The 24,964-nt window shown below is 41.8% G+C and overlaps 4 protein-coding genes and 5 non-coding genes across 12 annotated transcripts in view; 2 read left to right on the top strand and 7 right to left on the bottom strand.

Moving 5' to 3' along the window:
* Positions 1–2,108, top strand: part of MAP2K1 (mitogen-activated protein kinase kinase 1) — a 39,732-nt gene extending 37,624 nt beyond the window's left edge. The window contains exons 10-11 of the mRNA XM_074600067.1: positions 201–246; positions 1,193–2,108. Coding sequence (XP_074456168.1) covers positions 201–246; positions 1,193–1,306 — 160 coding nt within the window. The 3' untranslated portion in view covers positions 1,307–2,108. The remainder of the gene's footprint in view (positions 1–200; positions 247–1,192) is intronic.
* An 863-nt stretch (positions 2,109–2,971) lies between these two features.
* SNAPC5 (small nuclear RNA activating complex polypeptide 5) lies at positions 2,972–6,728 on the bottom strand. Its single transcript, XM_074600068.1, has 3 exons — positions 6,588–6,728; positions 6,001–6,084; positions 2,972–4,992 (listed from the first exon to the last, which is right to left on the bottom strand). The coding sequence occupies exons 1-3, from the start codon at positions 6,675–6,677 to the stop codon at positions 4,888–4,890; spliced, it is 279 nt and encodes a 92-aa protein (XP_074456169.1). The 5' UTR covers positions 6,678–6,728; the 3' UTR covers positions 2,972–4,887.
* Positions 6,729–6,969: 241 nt separating this feature from the next.
* On the bottom strand, positions 6,970–12,936 carry RPL4 (ribosomal protein L4). The gene is given in 11 exon segments (XM_074599985.1): positions 6,970–7,170; positions 7,253–7,373; positions 7,598–7,681; positions 7,879–8,035; positions 8,462–8,591; positions 8,935–9,059; positions 9,441–9,579; positions 10,018–10,124; positions 11,183–11,354; positions 12,801–12,854; positions 12,856–12,936. Coding segments are annotated over 11 exon segments (1,272 nt in total). The 5' UTR covers positions 12,922–12,936; the 3' UTR covers positions 6,970–7,053.
* Positions 8,346–8,416, bottom strand: LOC141749102 (small nucleolar RNA SNORD18). The gene has a single exon (XR_012589265.1). It is a non-coding gene; the product is annotated as a small nucleolar RNA SNORD18 (small nucleolar RNA).
* On the bottom strand, positions 8,663–8,729 carry LOC141749103 (small nucleolar RNA SNORD18). The gene has a single exon (XR_012589266.1). It is a non-coding gene; the product is annotated as a small nucleolar RNA SNORD18 (small nucleolar RNA).
* Positions 9,644–9,743, bottom strand: LOC141749090 (small nucleolar RNA SNORD16). The gene has a single exon (XR_012589253.1). It is a non-coding gene; the product is annotated as a small nucleolar RNA SNORD16 (small nucleolar RNA).
* Positions 10,205–10,276, bottom strand: LOC141749101 (small nucleolar RNA SNORD18). Its single transcript, XR_012589264.1, has one exon. It is a non-coding gene; the product is annotated as a small nucleolar RNA SNORD18 (small nucleolar RNA).
* LOC141749091 (small nucleolar RNA SNORD16) lies at positions 11,426–11,526 on the bottom strand. Its single transcript, XR_012589254.1, has one exon. It is a non-coding gene; the product is annotated as a small nucleolar RNA SNORD16 (small nucleolar RNA).
* Positions 12,892–24,516, top strand: ZWILCH (zwilch kinetochore protein). Of its 4 annotated transcripts, XM_074599982.1 has the most exons (18): positions 12,892–13,358; positions 13,505–13,556; positions 15,005–15,100; positions 15,211–15,329; positions 16,010–16,206; positions 16,695–16,774; positions 17,086–17,241; positions 17,485–17,556; positions 17,892–17,985; positions 18,525–18,580; positions 19,884–19,986; positions 20,493–20,572; positions 20,792–20,948; positions 21,930–21,958; positions 22,350–22,486; positions 22,779–22,874; positions 22,964–23,082; positions 23,749–24,516. In XM_074599982.1, exons 1-18 carry the CDS (start codon positions 13,303–13,305, stop codon positions 23,838–23,840), a joined length of 1,791 nt encoding a protein of 596 aa, XP_074456083.1. In that variant the 5' UTR covers positions 12,892–13,302; the 3' UTR covers positions 23,841–24,516. The 4 variants fall into 4 exon arrangements, with proteins under 4 accessions (XP_074456083.1, XP_074456081.1, XP_074456084.1 ...); XM_074599980.1 differs by having other exon boundaries at positions 13,288–13,556; XM_074599983.1 differs by lacking the exons at positions 12,892–13,358; positions 13,505–13,556 and adding an exon at positions 13,803–13,929.
* The last annotated feature ends 448 nt before the right edge of the window (positions 24,517–24,964 follow it).

Below are 24,964 nucleotides of genomic sequence, written 5' to 3'. Positions count from 1 at the left end.
GGACCTAAAACTGTACCTGTGGAGCCTGCAGAAGGGAATTGCTTACAGGCCCAGATCTATGTTTGAGAGGCAGTACATTACCGAATGCTTTTATCTAGAGTGCTGTCTTCAGACCAAAGCAGTATACCTACATGATATAACTTGATCTTTATTTTAAAAGATAATAGTGTGTAACTTGTGTAATGCTTTTTGTTTCCTAGTTTAATTAAAAATCCTGCTGAGAGAGCTGATTTGAAGCAGCTGATGGTAAGTGAAAGTTCTTAACTTAAACTAAGAGCACCCTTCCAGGCAGGCTGGGCTCCTCAGCTGACCCGAGATCGGGATCAGAGCGTATGGTCTAAGTGTAGCTTGTGGCCCTTGACACAAACAGCTCAAACAGCCTGAGAGGGGGCTGCTCTTCTAATCCAGAGCTCAAGGGGCTGCAGGCTTTTGCACGCTCCTATGAGGGGACCAAAACTGGTGGGTTTTGGAGTCTGCCATTTGATAATTACAATTAGTATATGACCTAATGTGATTAAATTAATTAGCAAAACAGTTCTCTCTTTCTTGGGTTTAGTAGTCAATAATGAAGTATATAGATTATTACTTTTAGGAGGATGAAAGAACAAAATTCCACTTACCTTATGCACTAGTTTAATATACTTTTATCCTCTTATGTGAAACTCAAAATTTGCCCCTCTCTTTTTTTCATCATGTGTTTTTTTGTTTTCTACATGAAATGACCTTTTCAGTTTCAGTGAATCTTTTCACGGGCTTAAGTGCAATGCTAGGACTGAAGTACTACTGCAGAAAACAGTTTTCCCTGCCCTGATCCTTCTACGCAATAAGGGTGCAAAACGCAATCGGACTCTTTCTATTACAAAAAGCCTTTCTGTGCACGGGTAGGCATTTTCCAGAGTATTATCTCAAGTGGCTGAGTCACACCCTTATTGCATATTGTGGTGTAAGTGTTCTGCAATGGGCACTGTGTAGGCAGTTTTCCTCTGGAATACTTCACAACGTGTGCATTTCACGTGCTGGTTATTTCAGTAATCCTGCAGAAAAGCTCTCCTGGTCACTTCGTGTGGTTTGCCAGATTTTATAGTTGGCTTGAATACGGAAAGTAAACTGGATTTGTTGTAGTTCGTGTTATTCAGAATTATTATTTAATGGATTGAGTTCTTGAATAATAATATTCTTCTCCTCTGCTCAGATTCATGCTTTCATTAAGAGATCTGAAGCGGAGGAGGTGGATTTTGCGGGGTGGCTTTGTTCAACCATAGGCCTTAACCAACCGAGTACGCCCACGCATGCTGCTGGAGTCTGAATGTGGAAGAGCAAATCCTGTACTGTACATCTGTTAACAACAATGCTATTTTGGTCCTATTTCCTCAGCTTGTACCTGTTCAAACATGTATTTCACCTCTTAAGGAAGAATGTCTCTATAGCATGTGCCAAATGGTTTTAAATTTTGTCATAAACTAATTTGTATTGTATTGGATTACATTTGTTTACTGACCAAAACGTTCAGATGTTTAAGTTACAGTGCTTGCTGACTTTAAGTGAATATGGATATTCTTTCTTAATGAAAATATCACTGGGGGTGTCTGCCCCCAGCTTGTTTGAACTTTATCAAGATTCTTTGTAAATCGTTGGTACTTCAATCATGCTTACCTACTCTCCCATGCAAAAAGGGTTAGGGATGCTCCTAAACTGTATCTGTTGAGCATGCTTTTGCTGCTGCCAAACTGTATCTGAAAGTTAGGCCTAATGGTTCCAATTTTGCTGTTGTTTTAGAGATTTCTCTTTCCAGGTAAAGAAGGCAAGAGCTCTGCGTTTCTTGGAATGTACAGGGCGATATTCTAATTGTAGACTTGTTCATATTTCTATATTTATTTTTAAAACGTATCATCGTACTTGGATTTAGTGGTGTATGTCTTTCTAATTGATTTGTAAAAGTTAGTTCTTGGAAGTGTCCTACAGAATCAAGACAAAGATCCAGGCAATTTGCTTTCTTTTAACCTAAAAATTCATGACAACTGTGTTAGTGTCTAAAGTGTACGAAGATCCTTTATTGTTTTATTCTCTCAGATGTTTAGCAATGAATTAATAAATATATTATCAAGTAACTTCTTGAAGCTCTTTTTAAAACTCAAACTCAACAACAAAAAGTTGTTGTTGCATTACACACCCTTTTTCTATGTATTTTTCCACAAGCATGCACCATCCTCAGTTCGGAGAGGTACAAGTTTGCATGTGTAAAACTGCCATTGCAGTGTGTCAATATCCTGTTTACCAGGTTTCTGTGGAATGTCTGAGGGCAGTCTGGCTGCAGAGGCTCTCTCTGGGTAGTGCTCCCACAACCTGTCCAGTCCTCCATGCTCCCTGCAGTGCTGTAACCTGTCATTAACCAAAAGCAATTGTACTACACCCATTTCTTCAGCTTATTTTTCTTCAGACATTCAGCTTCTGGGAGTTACTTGGCAAGCTAGTTGCTGTACAACAGCACAGGGAGAGTCCTCAGCACAAAGTCTTGCTCTCTAACAGCCGCGCTGAGCAGTGCTATAAAAAGTTCAGCTCCTTGGAAGGATGTTTCAGACATGGAAGTGGCTGAAGTTCCTTCCCAAAAGGAATCCAAATCATTCTAGATATGACATTCCACTTGGTCAACAGTATCGAGTATCATCAGAGGGAGAGATAGAATAGTCCTCAACCCATCAGCAGTAGGAAATGACTCATTGACATGTCCAAGGCTTCCTTCAGCTTGTCCTCACTTGACTGTGACTGGTGATAGTGACAAGGCTGTGTGTAATGTTTAATTTAAAATCTGTCCTGAGCTTTATCTGTGAATTACATCCACTAACATACAGAAAAACAACAGTACTTTTTTGTAATAGAAAGATTCAGTATGTGAACAGAGATTTAGAGATCTTAAATCCCCTTTTACGTGTTTTCTCTACAGATAGCAATAATTTGAACAACGCAAGCAGGGTTATATGTAGCCAGACACCAGGTAAAGTACTTTATTGCAGCACGCGATTGAAATGGTCTATTTTAAGCAAGCAAGGGAGTCATTTACAAAAGGTAGCAGGCAGAAAGGATATACTTCATATCCACAAAAACTACTCTGAAACATGCTGGGAACAAATTACATTTTTTCCATAGTCAGAGTTACCCTTTGGAGATGAAACCTTAGAGCAACTACTCCAGGATGTGAAGTGCCCTGAACAGGCCAAGCACCGTAACATGGGAGGGGAGGCGAGGGGAGGCTGAGGCTGGCTACTGAACTCCTCACACTCAGACTTTCAAAGAATTAGACTCCAAACTCTAACACTTTCAGCTCAGACATTCTGGGTTTATTTACCTGCGAGTCTTGGGAAAGCTTTGCTAAATCTGCACACACATTCTAAGCTCCTTCATTAAGATAGCCAGGATTCTCAAAAACCAATTAGTCTTCAGTGCAGGATGAAGCTACAATTACATTCCAACATCCAGTTTCTATTGCTACAAACCAAGTAAGAGCCGGATCAACAGTCTCTCCTCAAGCAGTGGCAGGAACTCACTGGAGGTTTAATCGTGTGTTCTGGCCAGCCCTGGGACACTGGACACTTTTCCAAGTTCCTTTCCTGCTCTTAAAAGCAAACTTCAGCAGACGATTTATTCTATTTTCTCTGAGTGATGCCAGAGACAGCAACAGCACCTTTAGGTACTAGTTCTGCGATGAACAGCCCTGGATATAACTGACTATTTTCCTGGTGGGACGGTTGACAGAGTGGCTGAGTTAGAATATTACTTCTATTGCTTGTCATCAGCTTAACAGATTTTGTTTCCGTGCTTTAAAACAAGTCTTCAAGAATTGGTTAAATAAGCAGCTGCACCACCCACCGTCTGCCTTCCACGAGGAGAAAGAACATACTGTCTATCGGTAAGAGCAGCACTAGCCTGTTACCGTAGCATTAAAGACATTGTGGAGGGGAATTCACATCACTTTTCATTTTATAACAAGTTCTTAAATTCCTCATACTCCTCCTTGAAGATCACTTAAAAGCAGAAGGTGGACTTGCATTGGTTTATGAAGTTACTGTGAGGGGAAAAAGAAAATAACACTAATTTTAAAATATTAGTTCCTTATTACAGGTAACACGGACCAATTCTTACCATACAATTTGTGGACAAAGAAAAGGCTAGTTGGCTGCTACTCTGAAAGAGCAAGAAGTAGAAAATACTTCGGAGTCAGTACTTAAGTAGAGTGACATTACTTAAGAAGAGCACCAGTAGGGACAAAGAGAGGCCACCGCGTTACTGCGCTCAGAAGTAGGTTGCTGGAGCAGTATCTGCTTCTCCCAGTGCAACAACATCTTGGTCACATTTACAGGGAGCGTTAAGTCCAGTTTTCCGTGTAACTGAGACCGTAGCAGCTGAAAGCCTGGAGACAATCCTGGCCACATCTTTTCTCACGGTGGATCTTAAAATTCCTGGTTTAAGCAAATGAGGTTGTAATATAATCATTGGTTTAACAACCAGCCTGTAAGGCCTGGTTTTATTTTTCAGCACGAGGAAACAACAGATGAATTATTGCTTTTATTGTATGTGTTAAATTAGTCTGACTTAATTAATGACTTCTCTCATCCACCTATGAAGATGTAGTAAGCTAGATTAAGTTTTAAATGTGGAATGGATTATGCTACATATTTGTGCAGCAAATTTTCATTCTCTAAACATCTAAGTCAAGATGTGCCAAGCTTGTGACATTCACGTATTCAAGGGTAACTTCCTTAGACTCCAAGACTTGGTCTTGCATATCATAAAGTTCGTATCCATATACAGGACAAAATGAAAATTGGTGAATTTTATATGAATGAAGAAATTCCTGAGTCTGTATTAAAAAGCATCTCTGATTTTTTTCTCTCAAGAATCGGATTCCTCCTCTTCCTCCTCCTCTTCATGATCTTGAAGGCTCAGGTGTAATTCGGTTTGATTGATAGCGGCCTCGTTGTCCATCTGCCCGAGAGTCTGTCGCAATAAAAAAGTTTATCATCTTGCTAATTATCAAGCCAGGCAGCGACACAGAATGCTTCTCAAACCACTATTGAAACTGTGCAGTCACAGTGTCTTTTAGAAATCTCAGTACTAGACCGAGCCCATCAGAGGGACCAGCACCAGTTAGTCCTCCAGAGAAGAGTTTCAATTAGTTTGGACTGACCATATGCTTAGCAAAAAGTTGAGAGGATAACCGTACCGCCATGCCCTTCCGTCGGCTGGATAAACCGGCACGTCCCCATTAACAGTATCAGACAGAATGCTTAATAATTGGTGAACTGATGCTGCGCCAATATAAAGCCGGTATTTCCCAGCCTCCCTGGAAAGAACATGCTGCTTTCAGGGATGGGAAAAGGTGAAAAACCTTGAGACCTAAAACGGCAACTGGGGGGACAGATTTTACAGCTGAGCCATTCTGCTAATGAACAGCATAAAGATCAACGTCAAGAACTCTGGATGAAAAGGGCCACGAAGATGATCAAAGGGCTGGAGCCCCTCTGCTGTGAGGACAGGCTGAGAGAGCTGGGGGGGTTCAGCCTGGAGAAGAGAAGGCTCCGGGGAGACCTTCCAGCCCCTGCCAGTCCCTAAAGGGGGGCTACAGGAAGGACAGGGAGGGAGTCTTGATCAGGGAGTGTAATGATAGGACTAATGGTTTCAAACTGAAGGAGGGGAGATTTAGATTGCATATTAGGAAGAAATTCTTGGCTGTGAGGGCGGTGAGCCCCTGGCCCAGGTTGCCCAGAGGAGCTGTGGCTGCCCCATCCCTGGAGGGGTTCAAGGCCAGGTTGGACGGGGCTTGGAGCAACCTGGGCTGGTGGGAGGTGTCCCTGCCCAGGGCAGGGGGTGCCACTGGGGGGGCTTTAAGGTCCCTTCCAACCCGAGCCGTTCTGTGATTCTATAAAAACCGCCCACAGAAAGACCTCCGCCCGCCCGAAGGAGCGCCCCGCTCCTCTCCCGCTCCCCGCCCCGGCCGCCCCTTACGCCGTGAGGCTCCTCCGCGGGGGCGGCGGCGGCCGCGGCCTCCTCTCCGGCGCGGATCATGGACTGCAGCGCCAGCTCCTCCACCTGCAAACCAGCAACACAACGGCCTCTCCAGTCAGCTGTCACACGGGCATTAAATCGTTCTGAGCAATCAGCCACAGCAACAGCAAAGCGTTTAAAACCCTCGGCTTCAAGGCGCAGCAGGACAGCGACGACCCCGCTCCGGCCGCGTTTTCCGCGGCCGCCTTCAGCGCAGCGGGTGTTTGGTGAAATTATCGCAGAGCAGGAACAAAAAGGCCGCGGGAACAACCACCGCCCCCCCTCCACACACACACACACCCCCCACGGCCGCGCCCAGGCGGCGGGGGGCCGCTCGCTCCCAACCGCGGAGCGCTTCAAGCCTCAAAACACAAAAGATAACAGGGAAGAGAGACGGGCGGACCCGGCCCTGCCGCTGCCCGCGCTCCCGCACCCGCCCGCCGCGGGTCCGGCACACCCCCAACCCCCGCCCGCTGCGGGGGTACCGGCCCGGCCCGGCCCCAGCCGCCCCCCGGAGGTCCCCGGGCCGTCCCCCCGCCGCCGCTGACCCTGAGGCGGGTGAGCTGGTCGTGCAGCGCCGCCTTCACCCGCAGCAGCGTCTCCTCCTCCTTGCGCAGCTCCTGCAGGCGGCTCAGCATCCTCCGCCGCCCGCCCGACGCCGCCGCCACAGCGCCCCCTGCAGCGCGGGGGGACCCGCCGGGCCCCGCCCCCGCCTGACGTCACGCCGACGCCATTTGCAGCTTTCCGGGCAGCCGCTGCCACCGCGCGGCCGCTCTGCGTCACGGCCCCGCGCGGGAGCGCCCGAGGTAGGGAACGGCTAAACCCCGGCCCAGCGGCGTCGGGAGGCGGCAGCGCCCGTCCCGCTTCCACTCATCCCGAACAGCTTCCCTTCCCCAACCCGCCGAGAAACCACAACAGACACGTGCGACGTCATTTCTCGGTTCCAACAGAATTTATTGGTTGCAAAGCCCCAGCCGTTTCCTGACCCGAAGTGGACGAGGCAGCGCACGGGGTTCACGCTTCGGCCTTGGCCTCGGTGGCCGCCTTGGTGGGTTCTGGCTTGGTCTGGGCTGGTGCCTTGGCCGCCAGCTTGGCCTTGGCCTTGGCCCTCCTCTCCTCCTTCAGCTTGTGCTAGAAGAGACACAGAAGCATCAGCACCTCAGCTAAGGACTAAAGACAATTTCACCCCCTACCGGCTTCTGTGCTCACTCACGTTTTGCGCGTGGCGCAGAATGGTGTTGCGGCGCATCGTCTTGGCGTAGGGGTTCAGCTTGATCATGATTCTCAGATTCTTCAGCGGATTCTTCTTCAGGACTCTGCGGTGAATCTTCTTCCTGCAAAGAACAGACAGGGATCGCCCTCTCATTTCACAGTACGAGTTCTGCTAGATTTCCGCTGAAATTTGGGGAACTGCAATTCCTAGTATTTGTACCCAGAAACTAAAGAAACCCCATCCCCATCTGACATCCCACCGCAGAGATTTCTGATCTCACAAAGCCTTGCCCTTGGCAATTTCTCAAGAGACTGCACTTGGCGCTCGTTAGGGGAAAGTGATTACTTGGGAGCACGCAGTGCCTTCTGGATTTCCTGGCTTCTCATGATTCTTCCAATGTCCGTGTTGGTCATCTTGTGCATGGGCAGGCTGCGAAACAAAGATCAGAGTGTGAGTCGGGTGAAAAAACATGGTGTTATGGCTTGAGAAAAGCGTCACTCAACCCAGGACACACGGCCCATTGAATGAAACGAGGCTTTTAGGAAAAAGCACTAGCGTTCATTTGCCACCTCGTGACAGAAGAGCCCACGACACGACAGGGTTTTACCCAGCTGGGCTGCGCTTACTTGTAGTCGCTCTTCAGGGTGGCAGCTTTGCGCCAGGTGCCGTACAAATCGTCCAGCTTGCGGAAGGCGCTTTCTGTCCAAATGCAGAAACGCCCGACGTGGCCCCCGGGAGCAAGTCTCAGCAGGTTGAGCTTGTTCACATCAAGGAGAGTAATTCCTGTAGAAAAACAGGCAAACACACATTCGTGATTCAAATCGAGGAACGCAGGACTTAAGAAATAAACAGAGAAAGCACAAAGGAACAGACAGAGGCTTAGCAGCTTTTACATTACAGGCTTACATACCCCTATATATAAAAATCTATTAATTTTTAAAAAATAATAGTCTTTTTCCAGCAACAAACTTGACAGACTTGTTTTTAACTGCTCCAAATGCAGTTTAGAGTTGGCAACAGCTATAACATTTGTCATAAACATCCTCAACATCACCAAAACAGACTCTGAGAAAGAACATGTCAGCTACTTCAGCAAGTCAGAACTTCCACAAAATCATGTGTTTCAGAAACACGGACCAATGAAGTGGAATCTCATCATTCTAGGCCGTCTCCCAGCACAAGAGCAAGCGTGCCTCAAGTTCAAGTTACCTGGGATGTTCCGGAAAGCTCTGATGATACCATTGTCCTCATTGTAGATGATGCAGGGTCCCCTGCGCTGGATGCGACGGCGATTCCTCATTTTACCCTTTCCGGCCCGCATACGCTGGGAGGCATAAACCTATAAGAACATCCAACTTGTGAATATCCAAAATTGTCCAAATCCCACTAATAAGACACAACAAAACTGCTTTAGTCAGAACTTCACAATCATCACTGCTTATCTGCAACACGGACCGTGAGAAGTTCATCATTCTTAAGAGTCAAGGAAAAAAAGCTATTAACATTAATCGACACCGAAATGAAGACAGCTAAATGGAGTAAAGCAGCACAGTAAGAAGTTTACTTTGCTTAAACTCTTTTTTACAGTTTCTTGTAGTTTTATTACCAAGGGATTTCTAGCAGCAATGTCAGAGTCAAATCATTTGTGTTTTGCTCCTACGAACGTACCTGTAGCCACTCACCTTTTTGATGTCATTCCAAGCTTTAAGCTTCTTAAGGAGGAGAACAGCTTCCTTGGTTTTCTTGTAACTCTCAACTTTGTCCTCAACCACCAGAGGAAGTTCTGGAATCTCCTCAATGCGGTGGCCTAGAGAGGATTTTACAAGACACTAAGTTACCCACTGATCTTGGCTGTACGCGTTTCTCAAGGTTAATGCCTTGTGTATTCAGAAATGATACAACATCAGAAACAGCGGAAATTAAATTCATGATCTCGTATGCAGGCACAGTAACCACAGCAGTGAGGTTTCAGCAGAGTTCTGTGGGTCTGCCTCAGACAGTACTTTCTGTACCCGAGCAAATACTAAGCAAATCTTTGGCTTCCACCAACAGAAATCAAACCAAACTTCAACTCTTTAAAAGAGAATTTACTCTGAATGTTCCTTGTGGATGACTAATCACATAACTACTGATACTGCTCAGGCAACGCAAAGCTGCAGGCAAACATTTCCAGAGGCAGAATTCCCACCTTTAGACATGACCAGTGCTGGAAGAGCAGACGCTGCCAGAGCAGAACAGATGGCGTAACGCTTTTGAGTCGTATTCACTCTACGGTGCCAGCGTCGCCAAGTCTTGGTTGGGGCAAACATGCGGCCTCCGCGACACATCTACACATTGACAGTTAAGAACAACCTTTTTGAAGCTTCTTTTCTAGTGCGAGACTCTAATCCTTGCTCAGTGTTACTTGTTCGTCAACCATCTGTACCAGTACACTGACAGCAGGCAACTGTCACTGAGCACAGAGTAAGACGCAAATTACGACATCATGGCAAGACAGTACACATCGGGAGATTCAAGATATCCACCACTTTCGCAGTGGGGGGGAGGGAATCAATGAAAGCTTCTGTTCATTAAAGCAAGTCTGAATTTGCATACAGAAGTTCCAACCACATTACAGATTTCTCAAACCTGGTGGTCCAGAGCACTGTAGGTAGCCACTACCCCAAGCAGAAGACTCCATTTCACATTTAGATACTTGAAAATCATTTTTCTGCTTGATGAGGTCATCTTTACACCCAATGCAAGCAGCAGTGATGAAAGGATACGTTTCCAAAGGCACCCTGGCCAGAGCGGTGAGTTCCACCACCTCGTACTCGAGGAATACGAGCAACAGCTCTCCCAGTACCCCAAGATTCGGCACTGGTCTGATGACCTGCAACAGAATGATTTTAATTCAGATGGTGACAACACCGCAATTTTCTCAAAGTCACAGATATGCAGAATTCAAGACCACCAATCAGAACTTCCACTGTTATCATGTGTTTCAGAAACACGGACCAATGAAGTGGAATCTCATCATTTCAGCAAAACAGATCCCCATCGGGATTTGTTAATCCATAAATTAACTCTTACCATATTAAAAATCTGCTTAGGTCAGAATCAAGTACATTAACATACCGATTTCTAAGCCTGATCCTCAATTCGGAGGTCTGAATTGGCACTGCTGTTCCTACTGTGTTTAAATGTTTATGTGAAACACTGTTGGACATAAACTCGAAAATGCATGTTCCTGGCTTAAATTTCTTGGAAAGCAGTAGCTGCTTGCACCTACAAGCTTCTGAAGCAACTCTAACAAATCACAGAATCGCAGAATGGCAGGGTGGGAAGGGCCCTCTGGAGATCACCCAGTCCCACCCCCTGCCAGAGCAGGGTCACCCACAGCAGGTGGCACAGGAACGCGTCCAGGCGGGGTTGGGATGTCTCCAGAGACGGAGACTCCCCCACCTCTCTGGGCAGCCTGTGCCAGGGCTCTGCCACCCTCAAAGGAAAGGAAGTTCCTCCTCTTGTTTAGTGCAAATGCTCGCATTTACACAGATTTCTTCTTGGCAAATACCTCAGGTGGTCAACATGGAGCAGGGATGATAAAGTGCGGGTTTTCACCAGAGTTTTCCGTCTGCTACACTTTCAGACATTTTGTGGAATGTAGATTCCACTTGAGGACCTAGGCACCACCATTTCAGGTAGGACACCAGAGTACTCCAAGACTTTTACAACACCTCGCTGTTCTCCAGAACAATAAAAACTTCTATTTCATACAGTTTCAAGTCAGATTGTTAATAACCATAACAGCTGCCCTACTTTCTATACAGAATCCCACTGAACAGCACAGTTCAGTGCACTTAGTTCTAATCTTGTTTCTATTTTAGCCCACTGATATTAAAATCCAAGGCTAATGCAAAGATTTCTGTCCGTTTTGTGGTCTAGCCATACCTGCAAGTTCACTGACAGCGTAGGGCTGCCTGTTGTTCTTGCGCAAATTGGTGTGAACGAAGTTCACAACATCAGGGCGAATGGGAGCCTTGAACACAGCAGGCAAGGTGACATTCTTGCCTGATGCTTCCCCCTTCTCAGAGTAGACAGATATTAATGGTCGAGCACAAGCCTGAAAAAGAAAGAGGGAAAAATCTTAAGCACAAGTAAAGTAAATTGCTATCATTGAAATCCATCAAATATTGCTCAGAATGAAGGGGTCTTCAGTTCAACAGCGCCAGCACACTGACAGCAGGCAACTGTCGCTGAACACTGGATAAGACGCAAATTACATCATCACAGCAATAATTTTTGCTTAACACAGTGCTCCACAGGACAACCCCCATTCAGAACACAATACCTGAGGTTTGAAATTCAATAGATTTCCAACCTATTCGGATAAAATTAATCTAGAATTGAATCCCTGGGCTCTTTAGTAACACCTTCTAAACTACTTCCCACCTGCTATTAAAAAGCCTATATAAAACCCACCTGTATCAATTCAGTTTATTATTTTGTTATTTAGACTATGTATAACAGCTGAAGTGCTGTAACCACCTTCTGAAATACAATATAGAGACTCACAATGACTACAAGCAAGCAAACTAAGCATCAGAGTGAACTTTTTGGGAAGTCTGGGCCCTCTGAACAATCCCTGGTGCCTCAGAATTGTGAGGTGAAAAATTCAAGAGCACCTTTCAAAAAACTGAAAAAAAAGGTCAAATAGCTTGCCAGTCTGAATGGCACCCTTTAAAATACATCTTTTAGCATTACACTTTGTCGATAAATTAATAGCTCATGGCAATAATATAGGCAAAGTATCTTCCTTTCCCATCCACAATTCATTTCAGAAGGATTAAAAATACTACAAAATTAACGAGCTAATAGCAATGAAAATACTATCTGTGTTTCTAACGCTTGTCACTAGCAAGGCACTGACCCCTGAAGTTAGTGCAGAGACCCCAACACAAACAAGAACAAAGTTTACCAGGGTGAAAGGACCAGAACACAATCTGAAATATATTAGCAGGAGAAGTTGGTCATTTGCAACCTGGCTCCAGACCAAGGCCTTTAAAAGCCTGTTGCAGACCAAAAATAATAATAAAATAAGTTTAAAAAAAAAATTTGAAATGAGTATTACAGAAACCGTTTTTTTAACTCTATCTGAGCTCAAAAGTTTCTGTGTGGCTCTGTTTAGCTTTAGAGAAATACGTGACAAAAATGAAAACGCCCTGCCAGCAGGCGCTGCGGGCCCCATCTCCCACACTGCCGAGGAAAGGTTGGCTTCCAGCGGACCAGGCCAAGCTCTCAGCCGCGACCCCCTCTGCGGCCCACCCCGGCCCCCCTTTAGCCCTCCCGCCGGCCCCGGCCTCCCCACACCAGCTCCACGCGGCACCAAGCGCTGACGGCTCCAAAATGGCGGCCGCCCGGCTGCCCCACGCCACCAGCCCTCGGACTGCCCGCGGTACGGCTCTGCCCGCCTCGCCTGGCTCCCGCCGGCCTCGACCCACTACCCGCCCCAGATCACCGGCGGCCGCGGCCCCGATCCCTCCGGGCCCGCCGCGGCCCCGCGCCTCACCATGGTGGCGGTGGCGGAGCCTCTCGTGCTCCCGCCCGTCTCCGCCGCAGCCCCCACCGGAAAAGGAAGGACTTGCCACTCTCCCTTCGTTATGAGCGATGTCCTTCCGCACCCTGTCCATCGCCTTCTACGGCGCCGCCCGCTCGACTCCCGGCCCCGGCCTCAGCCCGAGCCCCTTCGCGTACGCCGCGACCCGCGGTGCCGAGCCCGCTCCCTCCCGGCGCCTCCATTCCTCTCGGTCGCCTCCCAAACCGGGGGACTCTTTTTCTGGCGGAGGGATTCATCGTGACCAGTTGTTCACTCGCAGAAATTATAAAATTTTTTTAGGGATTCTTCTTTTTTTTTTTTTTTTTTATGTGAGGGCGCCCGGGGAGAATAAATATAAATAAAACCCACTTTTTGGGGAAAAGAAGAATATTATTTTTGCTTTTCCTGGGCACCCCGCCCCGGATGTAGTGCCGGGGGCAGGGCGAGGCGCGCGGTTCGGTTGAGGCGGGCGGCGATGGCTGAGGAGCGGCGGCGGCGGGCGGCGGCCGGGCTGTACGGCTGCCTCCGCCGGTGGGTCCCGGCCCCGCCGCTGGGGGAGCCGGCTGTGGCTCCTCTGTTAGACCCGCGTTGGTTTTGTTTATGCAGTTAAGCTTACTGTTTAGTGAGGAACGCAGGGGAAAAACTTTCTGTACTTTAACGTTTTGTTTTTCTTTCAGAATATATGAAGAAGGAAAGGAAGGTATCTCTGAACATCTGTATCTCTGCGAGGTAAATATGTGAAAATACAGTCGTGTAAGCTGAGCCTGGATGTTTAAAACGGGCAGCTATTGATCAACAGCTGAGCTGTGCGCGGGGATATCAGGTAAAAGGGGGAGTTTACCTCAGCAACGCCCCTTCAGAGCTGCCCCTCCCTCAGGACGGAGGGGCAGACCCGGTACCTGAGGGCCGCTCTCCCGGGGGCAGCGCCAGCCCTCGCCTCTCTGCTCGTTCCTGCCGCCCGCCTGATTTTTTGCACCTGTTGACAGTTGATTTGTGTAAAATAATTGTAAAGATCGAATACACGTGAGAGTGTTATAGGTCGTGCGAAGTGCAGAAGGTGGGTGATGGTGCGTGAGGCTGCTGGGGGATGTCCTGGTTTGAGGTAAAACAGAATTAACTTTCTGTTCAGTAATTTTACTTCTTAGCTAAGCCTCTTCTAGCTCTCTGGAATTGTGTGTCATGCAGAAAACTGTTCGTTCTCAGAGTGGTAAGGCCAGTGCTTATAGTTTATGCTAAGGAATGATATGCAGAGAGACTCTTACTTATACTCATTGCTGTAACAATTAAGGTCAGCTAACTGTGCTATTTGCCCTGTTGGAGGGTTGGAAGTGGAAAAACATAGAGGGGTCCCACCTGCAGGGAGGAGCAGACCAGGCAGGGGACCAACGGGGTATTCCATCCATCTGCCCCATGCTCAGTGTAAAAGCTGTGAGCTTGATATGGTTTTATATCTATTTCATTATTTCCTTTTTATCTTGTTATTAATACTTCATTAAAGTAGTTTAGTTCTTTCTAAACTCATAAATCTCTTTATCTCTCCTACTCCCTTCCTTGGAGTGAGAGGTGATAATAATTTAGAAATAAAATCAGGTGATTATTTAAACATACAGTAATGTGAAAAGCAGACTAGATGTGAAGAATCAAGCAATACTTCTCTGTGTGTATGCAAAAGTAATGATTGATATTCTTTCATTCTCAAGAACAGGCTTGAGTTATTTAATGTTTCCAAACAGTGTTTAGAGCTCTCATGAGAAATTCAGAGAAGTGATCAGTTGATTTCTAATGTTACTTCAAATGAGTATTTTCCATCCCAAGGATATCTAGTGATTGCAGTTGCTACTTGACAGTCATGATCGCTCATATTTCAGGTTATCTGAAGTTTTGTTCATTGAATCAAACTTCAGTTTCTTGTAGAATCAACCTGTTAGAGATTAAATTTTCTATGTTGGTTAGTTGGAAGTTTTTGCATTTTCATAGTTGATTCAGTTCCACCTATGGTATGCACTAGCTGTGTTCTCCTGAAGTAAGAAAGCCTCAGATTTGTGAATGGTTGCAATAGGGTTGGAAAACAATTTGTGGAATTAGTTGATTTTGCAATTTCTAGTATAAAAAAATTGCTGAAATGCATCATTTGTATATAGCATATTAAGAAGTTTTAATTGTTTTCTTTCTTTCAGACCGATGTAGAGATCTGTTTGATTGGTGGTAGTTGCAAAAGTCCTATTGAAAGATTTTGGAATGGAAATGATATGATATATATTTTGCAGAAAGCAGTAAGTGTGTGTGTTGTTAACTTTTAAAATGTAATCTGGACTTTTGAATTCCCATCAAATGTTTTCACATACCTTGCTTTTTTTGACTTACCTGTGCATTTTTCTTAAAGAGACACAATGAAGAAAGTGACCCAGTGGAAGAATCAAAACCAGATGATACTAGTTATGCCTTGGAGCTTTCACCAAAGGAGAATTCTGGACCAGTGGCTCTATCTGTCAGAACAGCAAAGTAAGTATCAAAGGTCTGCCTCCCCTTTTGGTGTAATTTTCTTTTGGAACTTTTGTCTCTTTTCCTAATATTCAGAACCTGTGTTATTTTCAATCCCCCAAAATTAAATTACTCATTAATTTAGTGAGGAGATGTGACCATTTTGCATCCTGCAAAATGGTCTTGCCTGGCTAAAAGTATTCCTAACAAAGTAGCTAAAGTCAAGGTACTGGAAAAGCACTTGTGACCTGTCCCATTAAGTTAATGGGACTGTCTGAGTGCAGGAGAGGAAAGAAAGCCTACTAAGACTTCAGTGCTTGTTTTTGTAAAGCTTCTGTTAAAATACATAAATAAATATCTGATTGGGGTCTTTGGCTGTTATTAAAATACCAAGGCATGGCACTGAAACATGGTGACTAGTTTGCCCTTTTAACATGCTTAAAATGTAAAATTCAATTATGATTTCAGAATCTTTAGTCTAAATTAAAATATATGAAATACATTCTCAGTTATGAAATCTTACTTCTTCCCCTGTGACTTCATTGTTCTACCCGTAAAAAGGGGATTGTAATACTGCATTCTTTTTGTAAAATGATTTGATGCCTGCTAATGAGGCATGGTAGATAGGAGTTAGGTTTTACGTAAGGTAGATTTAGCTATGCTTGCTGGCATCTTATTTTTTTTCCTGTTCATATTTCTAGACAGTTGATTTCCTTATATGCAATGGTACAAAATCCAAACATGAGCCACTTGAAGACAGGGGAACTGGTTGTGCTTCCTCCCCTCGGGATAAGGTGTGATGGTTCTGATCCTGAGCGTACTTATTGGCTTGGAGCTGAGCCTCTCAAAGCTGGAAAAAAAATCACAGGGATCAATTTGTATATGGTTACATGTGACGGTAAGGTTATAAGGTTCCTCATAAAATTAATGAGGAAGGCTTAAAAATGTGGGATTATTGATGTAGTGATGCTGTCTTTGTCCTTTTTGTGATGTTGGCTTGGTGTACTGCTCTATATTCCTTGTTTTAAAAAACAAGAAGGGGAAAAAAAAGAGAGATAGGAAAAGCTGTTTTTAATCCATGCCCTGTGGGGGAAATAACTCTTTAATATACTTAATGCAACAGTGTCAGTGCAGGCCTGCCTTCACTCAGGTGTAATAACTTAGCAAATTGGAATTGCTCCTGTTCAACTTATACAAGCACTGACTCTTACTAAACGTTTATATGTTAACACCATCTATTATTAGCAATAGGATAAATTCAAGAAGAATGTCCGCTTTCTGAAGGACAACACAAGTTGTACTTGGAGAATTTGAGAATTAACTTTAAGTGCCAAATTTGGATTGCCAAATGTTTTTTTTGATGCTTGCTTTTTTTTTCTTTCCTAGGCCCTACAGCTGATAAAAGCTGTTTTGCAAACCTGGAAGAGCTCATAACGGCACATAAAACGATGCATCATTCATCTATTGTAGGTTTTTATAGTCTGTCATGCCTCTAATCTAAGTTTAAAAACTCTGTCTTTGGATTTATGATACTAGTTTTGGGAAGCTTTATAGATTCTATTTAGAAACTCATCTTGGTTTCTCTATGTAATATCTCTTTTGAAGAGTATAATAATGTCTTTTGAAGTTACATTTGAGCTCCCTATGTTGTAATGCATTTGTCTGATGTTAGCCCTTTTTTGTGTGTCTGAAATGCTTTTGCAATTATTTTGCGTGTGTATAAAGCAGCGTTGTGGTGTTTTTTATTTTTTTTTATTTTAAAATCTTTTCATTCAAGGTGATGACAAAAGGATCTGCTCAGTATGAACTTCTTAGAGCTGCTGCACTGGAGGACACAATTGTAGAATCCACAAGCAACATATATGTTGATATGACATGGAATACTGTAAATAAGATTCTGGAGACACCCCCACTAACTTCAGCTGCCACTCTGGTAAGTAAAGAAAAAAAAAAGGCAAACAAACCCAAACTCTTTTCATGGCTTACATCATGAATAGTACAAAGGATAGAAAAGGAGTTTGATTCTTGCCATTTGTGTTTATTATTCTTTATATAAGCAACACAATGTGTTCATAATCTAAATCATAAATTATGCTAATATGCATTTTGCTAATGAACATTTTAGGACAATTGATCTCTAAAGTTTAAAACTGACATAAACTTCTGGAACTTCCAGAATATTACACTGGAGGCTGGGGACCCTGGAAGCCCTGTATATCAGCTATACAGAGAACTGCAGTTTCTCCTTGTAAGTATAAGTGAGAAATTTCAGATTTACATGAAATGGTGATTTTATGTGTTAATAACTCACTTTATTTAAAACTTAATCAGGTGTTTTCAAAGATAACTTTAAGCTTTTATTTGAGCATAAACTTTGAGTTCAGTTTTAGGAATCCTCAATATAAAGAGGACAACTCATGAACACCAAAGCCAGGAAATTCAAGAAGTTTCTAAAGTCATGGTTAGCTGTACAGAGAGAGATACGTGATTCTGGGAGAAGTTAGTCACATTTTGAAGTATGACACATGAAGAACCTCAAACAAGAACTGATTTGTGTTGTTTTGATTTTCACGCTGCCTCTAGGCTTTGTCTGAAGGTTTGAAGACAGGTGTGACCCCGTGGCCTGAGCCCTTAGAGTCTGAATCAGCTGTTGAACAGGTCCAGGAACTTCTGACTGGTAATTGCTGCTTGTTACATGGGGAGAGAGGGATGTCACATTTCACAGAAATAAAAGGAAATTCCACGTAAAATTTTTAAAGTATTAGAATTAGAGATGTTAATTTCTACACTATAAACACCTGCACAAAGCAGTTAAATAGGTTAGTCACTACATCTCTGTCATTTTTGTGTGTCCTAATATCTTGTATAACAGTAATAATTATTTCTTTATAAGATGACACTGTTATGTTTAAAAAGTAATTGAGAGCATTCTGGATGTGCCAAGTTATCTGACACGTACGTGAACTTCTAACGTGCGAAGTGTCCCTTTGGTGGTGGGGAAAAAATACTTTTGTGACATCTTAAAATGAAGCATCCGAAATTACTGATTCCTTCTGAAAACTGTTGTGAAAAATATGTGTCTTGTCAGAAATTTAAGACATTAGAAAACAAATCTAAAGAGATAATTAATTATGATGTGCCCAGGGATTTATATGATTGCTTTGATGACTTTTTTTTTTTTCCATAGTGGTGAAATTTATTTTTCTCCTCTACTAGAGTTAAAGAACAAGCTGGATAGATTTTGTATATCTGAAAATGAGAACGGAACAGAGGTATAAGCAGTTTCCTACTAATTGCCTTATCTTCTTTCCCTTATAAATGTAGTTATTTCAAATTTTGACTACGTCTTGTGTATTATTCATTTATGTATGTAAATACACAGACAAAAAGATGTAAAGAAAGATAGATCTCTTGATTTCTGTTTCTGCTGTGTAAAAATAATGGAAGAAGGCCTTACTGGCAAAATTAGGAGTTCTATAGCTATTCTCTAATATATTGAAGCCAGCCCACTGTAATTTTTACTTTTAGAAAAACTCCCTGTTTTTTTTTCTTATGGTCTACCAGTGTCCATTATACATATTTTGTTATGTGGAGCTATTTTGGTTTGCTTCTTTCCCTTCCTTTTTCACTACAAAAAGCTTGCAAATTGAACTGTATTATATCAATTGCAATTGTGCTCCCTTGTTTTAACCATCGTCTGTCATCTCCTAAATCTACCAATCTCGTGATGTCCTGGTTTCTTCCAGGAGCTCTGAACTTTGCACCATTGCATTCTATCACTAATTTGCTTTTCTCGCCTAATTTAATGATTTCAGTCCAATTTAATGTTATCAATTCGATATCTCTCCTTTTTATCTAGAGGTTTATGATATTCTAAAGCAATGGACAATTCAAATTATAAAAATGTCTCTAGTTATATTAAGATTATTTTTTTTTCCCTTGCAGTCTATAAGAAAAGATTTGTGTCTTTTTGCTATTGAGAGGGAATTTTGTTGATAAGCTAAAAATACAGTGATTTTTGTATCAGCTAAACCAGAAATATTTGGGATCAGGATAACAAGAAAAATAGGTCTTTGTTCTGAGAATCTATGTATGTATTAATTTTGGTCTCCCAGGGTACTGCTAGGTATACATACAGTTATTTAATCATCTATGAGTTCGGTGTAGCATAGGTCATGTTCTGAATTAGCACTTGCTGGTCTGTGTTTTTGCTATTTACCAATGCTCTGTGCATCGTGCCATTGTAAGGTGAAAAGGACCATCTTTAGCAAAGCAGTTGGTTTTTACTAGACAGTCTGGTTGAGCTTTACTGGGCTATGAGCAACAGCCTTTCTGACAGTAGGCTTCACTTCCTGGTCCAAAGATAGCAATTATCCAGTGTGATAATGCTGAAAAGAATTAGTCTCACTTTTAAATAAAAACTACTATGCACTAGGAGCTTCTATGCAGTAGTTTCCCTGGAAAAGGGGAAACATTAGTGATGCATCCAATTTTGATCTCTGGAGAAAATTTGGATTCATAAGGTCTTTGAATCTCAGGCATCCTTTTTTACTTAAGACAAACGAACTCTTTCAGAAAATCAAATGTGACACTGCTGCAGTGGACAGTTCAATAAAATCAGTCTTCAGTGAGCGAGGAGACCTGGATTTTGCTGAACAATTATGGTGCAAAATGAGAAGTAAGCGTATTGTGTTTTTTTGCTCCATCTGTTTTCCTTTAATTCTTCTGTACTCTGTATCTACTATACTGTAGTGCTTTCTCAGTGAAATGAATATAAATTTCTCCGAATTTTAGGGACTGATCAGCTCTTCAGAAAATTGTTATCAACAGGTTTTTTCTAAAAGAGCTAACTTTAGGTATGTAGACCAGCATCTAGCAGGAGATCATTTTATTTGGTTGTAAAGGTACTAAACGATTGGTAGTACTCATCTGCTCTAAAACTGAAAACTACTTACCTATAAAATTTTTGTCTTTATAGATCTGAAGGACAATTTTTAAGTTGATAAATCTGCACACAAACTTTATTATTCTTGTAGTGCCACTCACAGTCCTTCAGTAAAATACACTTTATTTATTTATCATTCTTTAAATGAAGGGGTTTTGTTCTTGCAAATATGTGTTGACTTAACAGCTGGAGAGAGAACCTGGACTGATAAATAAAATATCGCATCTTGTTTTCTTTAGGTGTCAGTTCCTATCAGGAGTTGGTAGAGTGTTTCACACTGGTCATAAAATCCCTGGAACATGGTGAGATACAGCCATGGGTATGTATTTGTATTTCACAGTAAGTGTTAAAAGTTTGAGTTGTTTAAAGTAGAATATAGTTCTTAGTGCTTAACTGCCCTTCATTTCTGTGTTGTATTTTTTGTAAATTACTTTCACATATCACAGTTCGTCTCTGTTTCCATGGTGTTGTACTTCTAAACAATGTTTATGATGTTTTATACACAGTTACATCACACGAAAACTTTTCTAATTTTTAGATTCATCAAGGGAGTAGCAGTTTGTTAGGTAAATTGATTCAACAGTCTTATCATGGAAAGACAGAGGTCGTTTCCCTCAGTGGTATCACTCCGATTCAAATGGTCTTGGAGATTGGTTTGGATAAGATGAAGAAGGATTATGTCAGTTTTTTCATAGGTAAGCCTGATAACTGTTAACATCATTAGAAATTCAAGAGAAAAGGTATTCGATGCAGGAAACAAAGAAGTCTTTGGTAACCTTGGTCTCACTTCTGCTCTCATCTGTCCTGTATCCAGCCTCCTTAGTAACTGTACTTTGTATATGGTTTCAAAATGTAAAGCATGCATTTGTTTCAAAATAAGTGTAGTTTGCATAACTGTGTATTTCTTTTTCAATTTGAAAAAACATTTAGGTTGACCTTAAAGTAAAATAAATGCTAGATTTACATAACTGTGGACTGTTCTGTTTTCTTATCTGTTTGCTGTAGGTGATAAAATAAGACCCGTATGCTCTTTCTGTCTTCTCTTTTGTTGCCTACATGGGCTAAAAGGAAATCAGGCAAGGGTATTGATATGTAATAGCTGTGTTTGTACAGTCTGTAGTATTTAGAAAGATATTTTTTTATTATTCTTACATATATATTATACTTGGAACAGAAGCTAGGGTGGAAAGATTTTTGTAAAGTATGTGTTTTCTTGAAAACATTGTGGCTTTGTTTTCAGTGTTATAAATGTATTTTTTTTCTGAATCTGTGGGAGGGGTTTCTGTTTTACCTTTGTTGTTACCCACCTCCTTTTCATTCATCTCTTCATTTCTTTTTTTTGTTTTGTCATCCTATTTTCATTCTTTGTTTCATTTGCTTTTTTATTTTCACTATTTGTAAATCTATATGTCCCAAGGAGGGTGGTTGTCTCAAAAGATATGGTAGGTTTCTTCATTGTGCAGCCTTGGTGGTAAATAAAATAATGCCTCTACCATGCTGCTTAATAGTTTTTTTTGCTTGTTTTGAATGAGTAATTATGTCAATAAGTAACAGGGCAGTCCTAGTGACTTTGCGCTTTTCTTTGGTAGAATTCCCTGTTTTGAACACCTGAATGTTGCTTATATTTCATCCGGCACTATGTAGTAAATTTAATTATTTCCCTGTTTGTTTTTCAGGCCAGGAACTTGCAACATTAACCTACTTGGTGAGATGCTTTAATTTTTTTTATTTATTTTTTTTACTCTGAAAGCGGTATAAAGTAGAGCACACTTAGCTGGTGGCGGGCTGCAAGTCATATCGTTCCTATAGGCTGAGAAACCGAATTACAAATCATGAGGATGGAACAATATACTGCAGAAATGTCATTATGTTTTTTTCTTATTCATATATTATTTCCTAGGTATCTGATCCAGATCGTTGTCAGGCAGAGCAGTGAACTTTGGTAGCATGAAACTTTGTTCTGAGTCTACTGGGCCATTCTTAAAATTTTGGCTTCTCAAAAGAAGCAGGAAAATTGTTTTAGTATATTGAGTGTATGTTGTGTGTCTGTAGAAGTTGAGGGTCCAGTTAGGAGTGGAAGCTCTTTGCTGTTGCAGGACTACTTCATTTCCACATCAGTAGATCTACAAGAACAAGTTCATCGTGTTCAAAAGCTTCACCATATGCTGGAAATAATGGTCAGCTGTACAGTCTTACTTCAGTTTAAACATGAGAACCTCTTCCCTTTGACACAGTAAGTACTTCATTTTTACTTCTTGCTCTTTAAATGACAATAACAAATAGATTCTCTTTGACAGTTGTAAAGAAACTCTTCAAAAAAAGAAAAGCAGCCCTCCATAATGTTGATGATTGAGGCTGCAGAAGTAGCAGTTGGATCTTCCTGTTAAATTTTGCTTTGTGACTAAAATTTTTAAAAAAAGGAAGTTGTAAAATCTGAGAGTATAGTTAATTTTGCACGAGGTTTATGCAGTGTTGCGCAAGCATTTCTCCAAAGAAAGTCAGTAACTAGTTGATTTCTATCGTAGAATTTGCATGAAGTATTATAAGGAAAACCCTCTAAATGAGAAGCACGTGTTTCAACTGCCGATCAGACCAGCAGTGGTCAAGAAGTTCTGTCAAAAGTAAGAGAAACTTCAATCTTTGCAGCATTAACATTCAGATGTGACTGAATACCTGACTGAATTTTGACATTTCTCGATTATTCTATCAGTGATGACCCAGAAATATGGAAGGTGGACATAAGTAGTGGGCACGGACAGAAGGAGGTTAGAACAACATGGCAAGTTAGTACTAATCCTCCGGTTGAACATATGACATCAAACAATACAGGTGAGGAGAGTTTGTGGTGAAATGAAATAATGAAAGTACGCATTTCCAATTCAGTTTTTGTACTGGGTTCTGAACTTTTTCTTACTCGCATCTTCAGCAAAAGCAAAATGATGTTTTGTCTTTTAATGAAAAGGTGATGTATTGTTTATAGAATGTAAAAGATTTTTACAAAGTAGTGACTCTCTATCTTCTCATCTTTGCCGAGTTATGTTTTTTAGAGTTAAAATGACAGTTCCAAATATGACATGATTGTTACTTATTTTATACAATTATCTTGTAACTTATGTCTAAAATTTTTGCCAATGTATCTGAGAATGGGTTTGAAGAGAAATTTAGCTGGTATTGAATGCTGGCCTCTAGTCAGAGAAGCAAGCAGGTGCTAAGGAGAAAAGGCATGCCGTGCTGCAATCAAATGCAGAACAAGTGAAAAAGCATGAGAGGGGGAAGAATTAAGCATGTAGGCCGATACAGAAGTAGCTTGCCTGTTTGGGGTGAGGTTATACAGGGCAATGCTTTGGTAAAGCTTCCCTGTCATTCTCAATTTTTTGTCATGAAGTGCTTCTTTCGGTAAAACTGAAGCTTTGAAACCGGTTCTTGAAGCTGCTACACGAACAATGTATTTCTGAGAATAGTGGCTAATCACATCTTTTTCTTTTGTCTATGCAGGTCTCTTTTCCGACTCCACAGTTAATGGAAGCAGTGAAGAAAGAATGTATTACATTGCAATGGCTAAGTGCAGTCAGGTGCATTTCACATAAATGCGTGTTACTCCACAGGCAGGCACTTGACAGGTACAGTGAAGGGGAAAGTTCAGTATTATCTGTGTCCCAACAGTATATTTAGAAACACTCTGTCATTGGAAGAACAGTACATCTTACTGAGTTATTTGCTTTAGTATTCTTGAAGTCTGACATACACAGCCGTGATTCACCTGTGCACATCTAGTTTTTTATAAATGTTGTGCAATTATGAATGTACAGTGTAATTATTTTGAAAATATAGTAGATATTTTTGTTCATATATTTACAAACATTCAATAAAGTTCTGCACTTTGGGATTTTCCATTTTATTTTTATTCATTAAGAATTCAATCAGACACAGTTCAAAGTATGAATTATCTTAACCCAACAAAACAAGCAATATTGTCATGTTTTCCTGGTCTCAGGTGACATCACATCATCCAGATATATTTGGAAAGCTGTTCATCCAGGGCATTGTGAACTTCTGACAGTTCAATTTTCTTTGTCCCTGTATTTATATTTTGGAGTATTCTTGGATATACTTCTTTTTCCTCTTCAGATTCATTTTTTTCCATCAATACAAAGTGAATTATTTTAACGGTGTTGTCTTGTATACTTTTGCATAATGTTTTGAAAACAATGTTCAGTATAATTGGCTGGGCATAATCATTTAAATATATTGGGATGACAGTTGCATATGTTCTTATGTTGATTAGATATGTATGTAACATTTTGGTAGTGTCATTTTAAACAATTACATAGCATAGTATATGATGATTAAATAATTTGAGACACAAATGTTTTGCATAAAAGAAACTATTAACTATTGATAAGTAAGAATAAGGAAAACCCCAATATTCATGCTTTTTACAAACCGTAAAATTCTATCACTTCTGGTTTCTCCTCAGTAAATCTTATTTCTTACCCCTCTCCTAATAGTACAGATTAATAACTGTCAGTTTAATAGCCTTTGTAGAGAAGCTAAGAACAAGGTCCTTTCTTGGATTTATGTACTGCTACTCTGCATGCAGTATGTGCACATTCAGTCTTGAAAATACAGTGCAAGATAAATAGGAAGCTTGGTTGTTGCTTTGCTTTAGAGGAATAATTTCAAGCACAACAGAAGGACAAATACAGCCAGA

Source organism: Larus michahellis, chromosome 9, assembly GCF_964199755.1.
Source record: "Larus michahellis chromosome 9, bLarMic1.1, whole genome shotgun sequence".
NCBI classification, from domain to species: Eukaryota; Metazoa; Chordata; class Aves; order Charadriiformes; family Laridae; genus Larus; species Larus michahellis.
This window is presented reverse-complemented; position numbering and strand designations above follow the sequence as displayed.

Excerpts from the sequence above, each read along its gene's own strand:
- SNAPC5 (XM_074600068.1), bottom strand. The coding sequence starts at position 6,677 with ATGCTGAGCCGCCTGCAGGAGCTGCGCAAGGAGGAGGAGACGCTGCTG. Across the intron at positions 6,085-6,587 it reads ACCAGCTCACCCGCCTCAGG|GTGGAGGAGCTGGCGCTGCA; the intron begins GTCAGCGGCGGC and ends GCTGGTTTGCAG. Across the intron at positions 4,993-6,000 it reads CCGCGGAGGAGCCTCACGGC|ACTCTCGGGCAGATGGACAA; the intron begins GTAAGGGGCGGC and ends TTATTGCGACAG.
- ZWILCH (XM_074599980.1), top strand. The coding sequence starts at position 13,428 with ATGCAGTTAAGCTTACTGTTTAGTGAGGAACGCAGGGGAAAAACTTTC. Across the intron at positions 17,557-17,891 it reads GAGAACTGCAGTTTCTCCTT|GCTTTGTCTGAAGGTTTGAA; the intron begins GTAAGTATAAGT and ends CGCTGCCTCTAG. Across the intron at positions 21,959-22,349 it reads TTGCAACATTAACCTACTTG|GACTACTTCATTTCCACATC; the intron begins GTGAGATGCTTT and ends TTGCTGTTGCAG.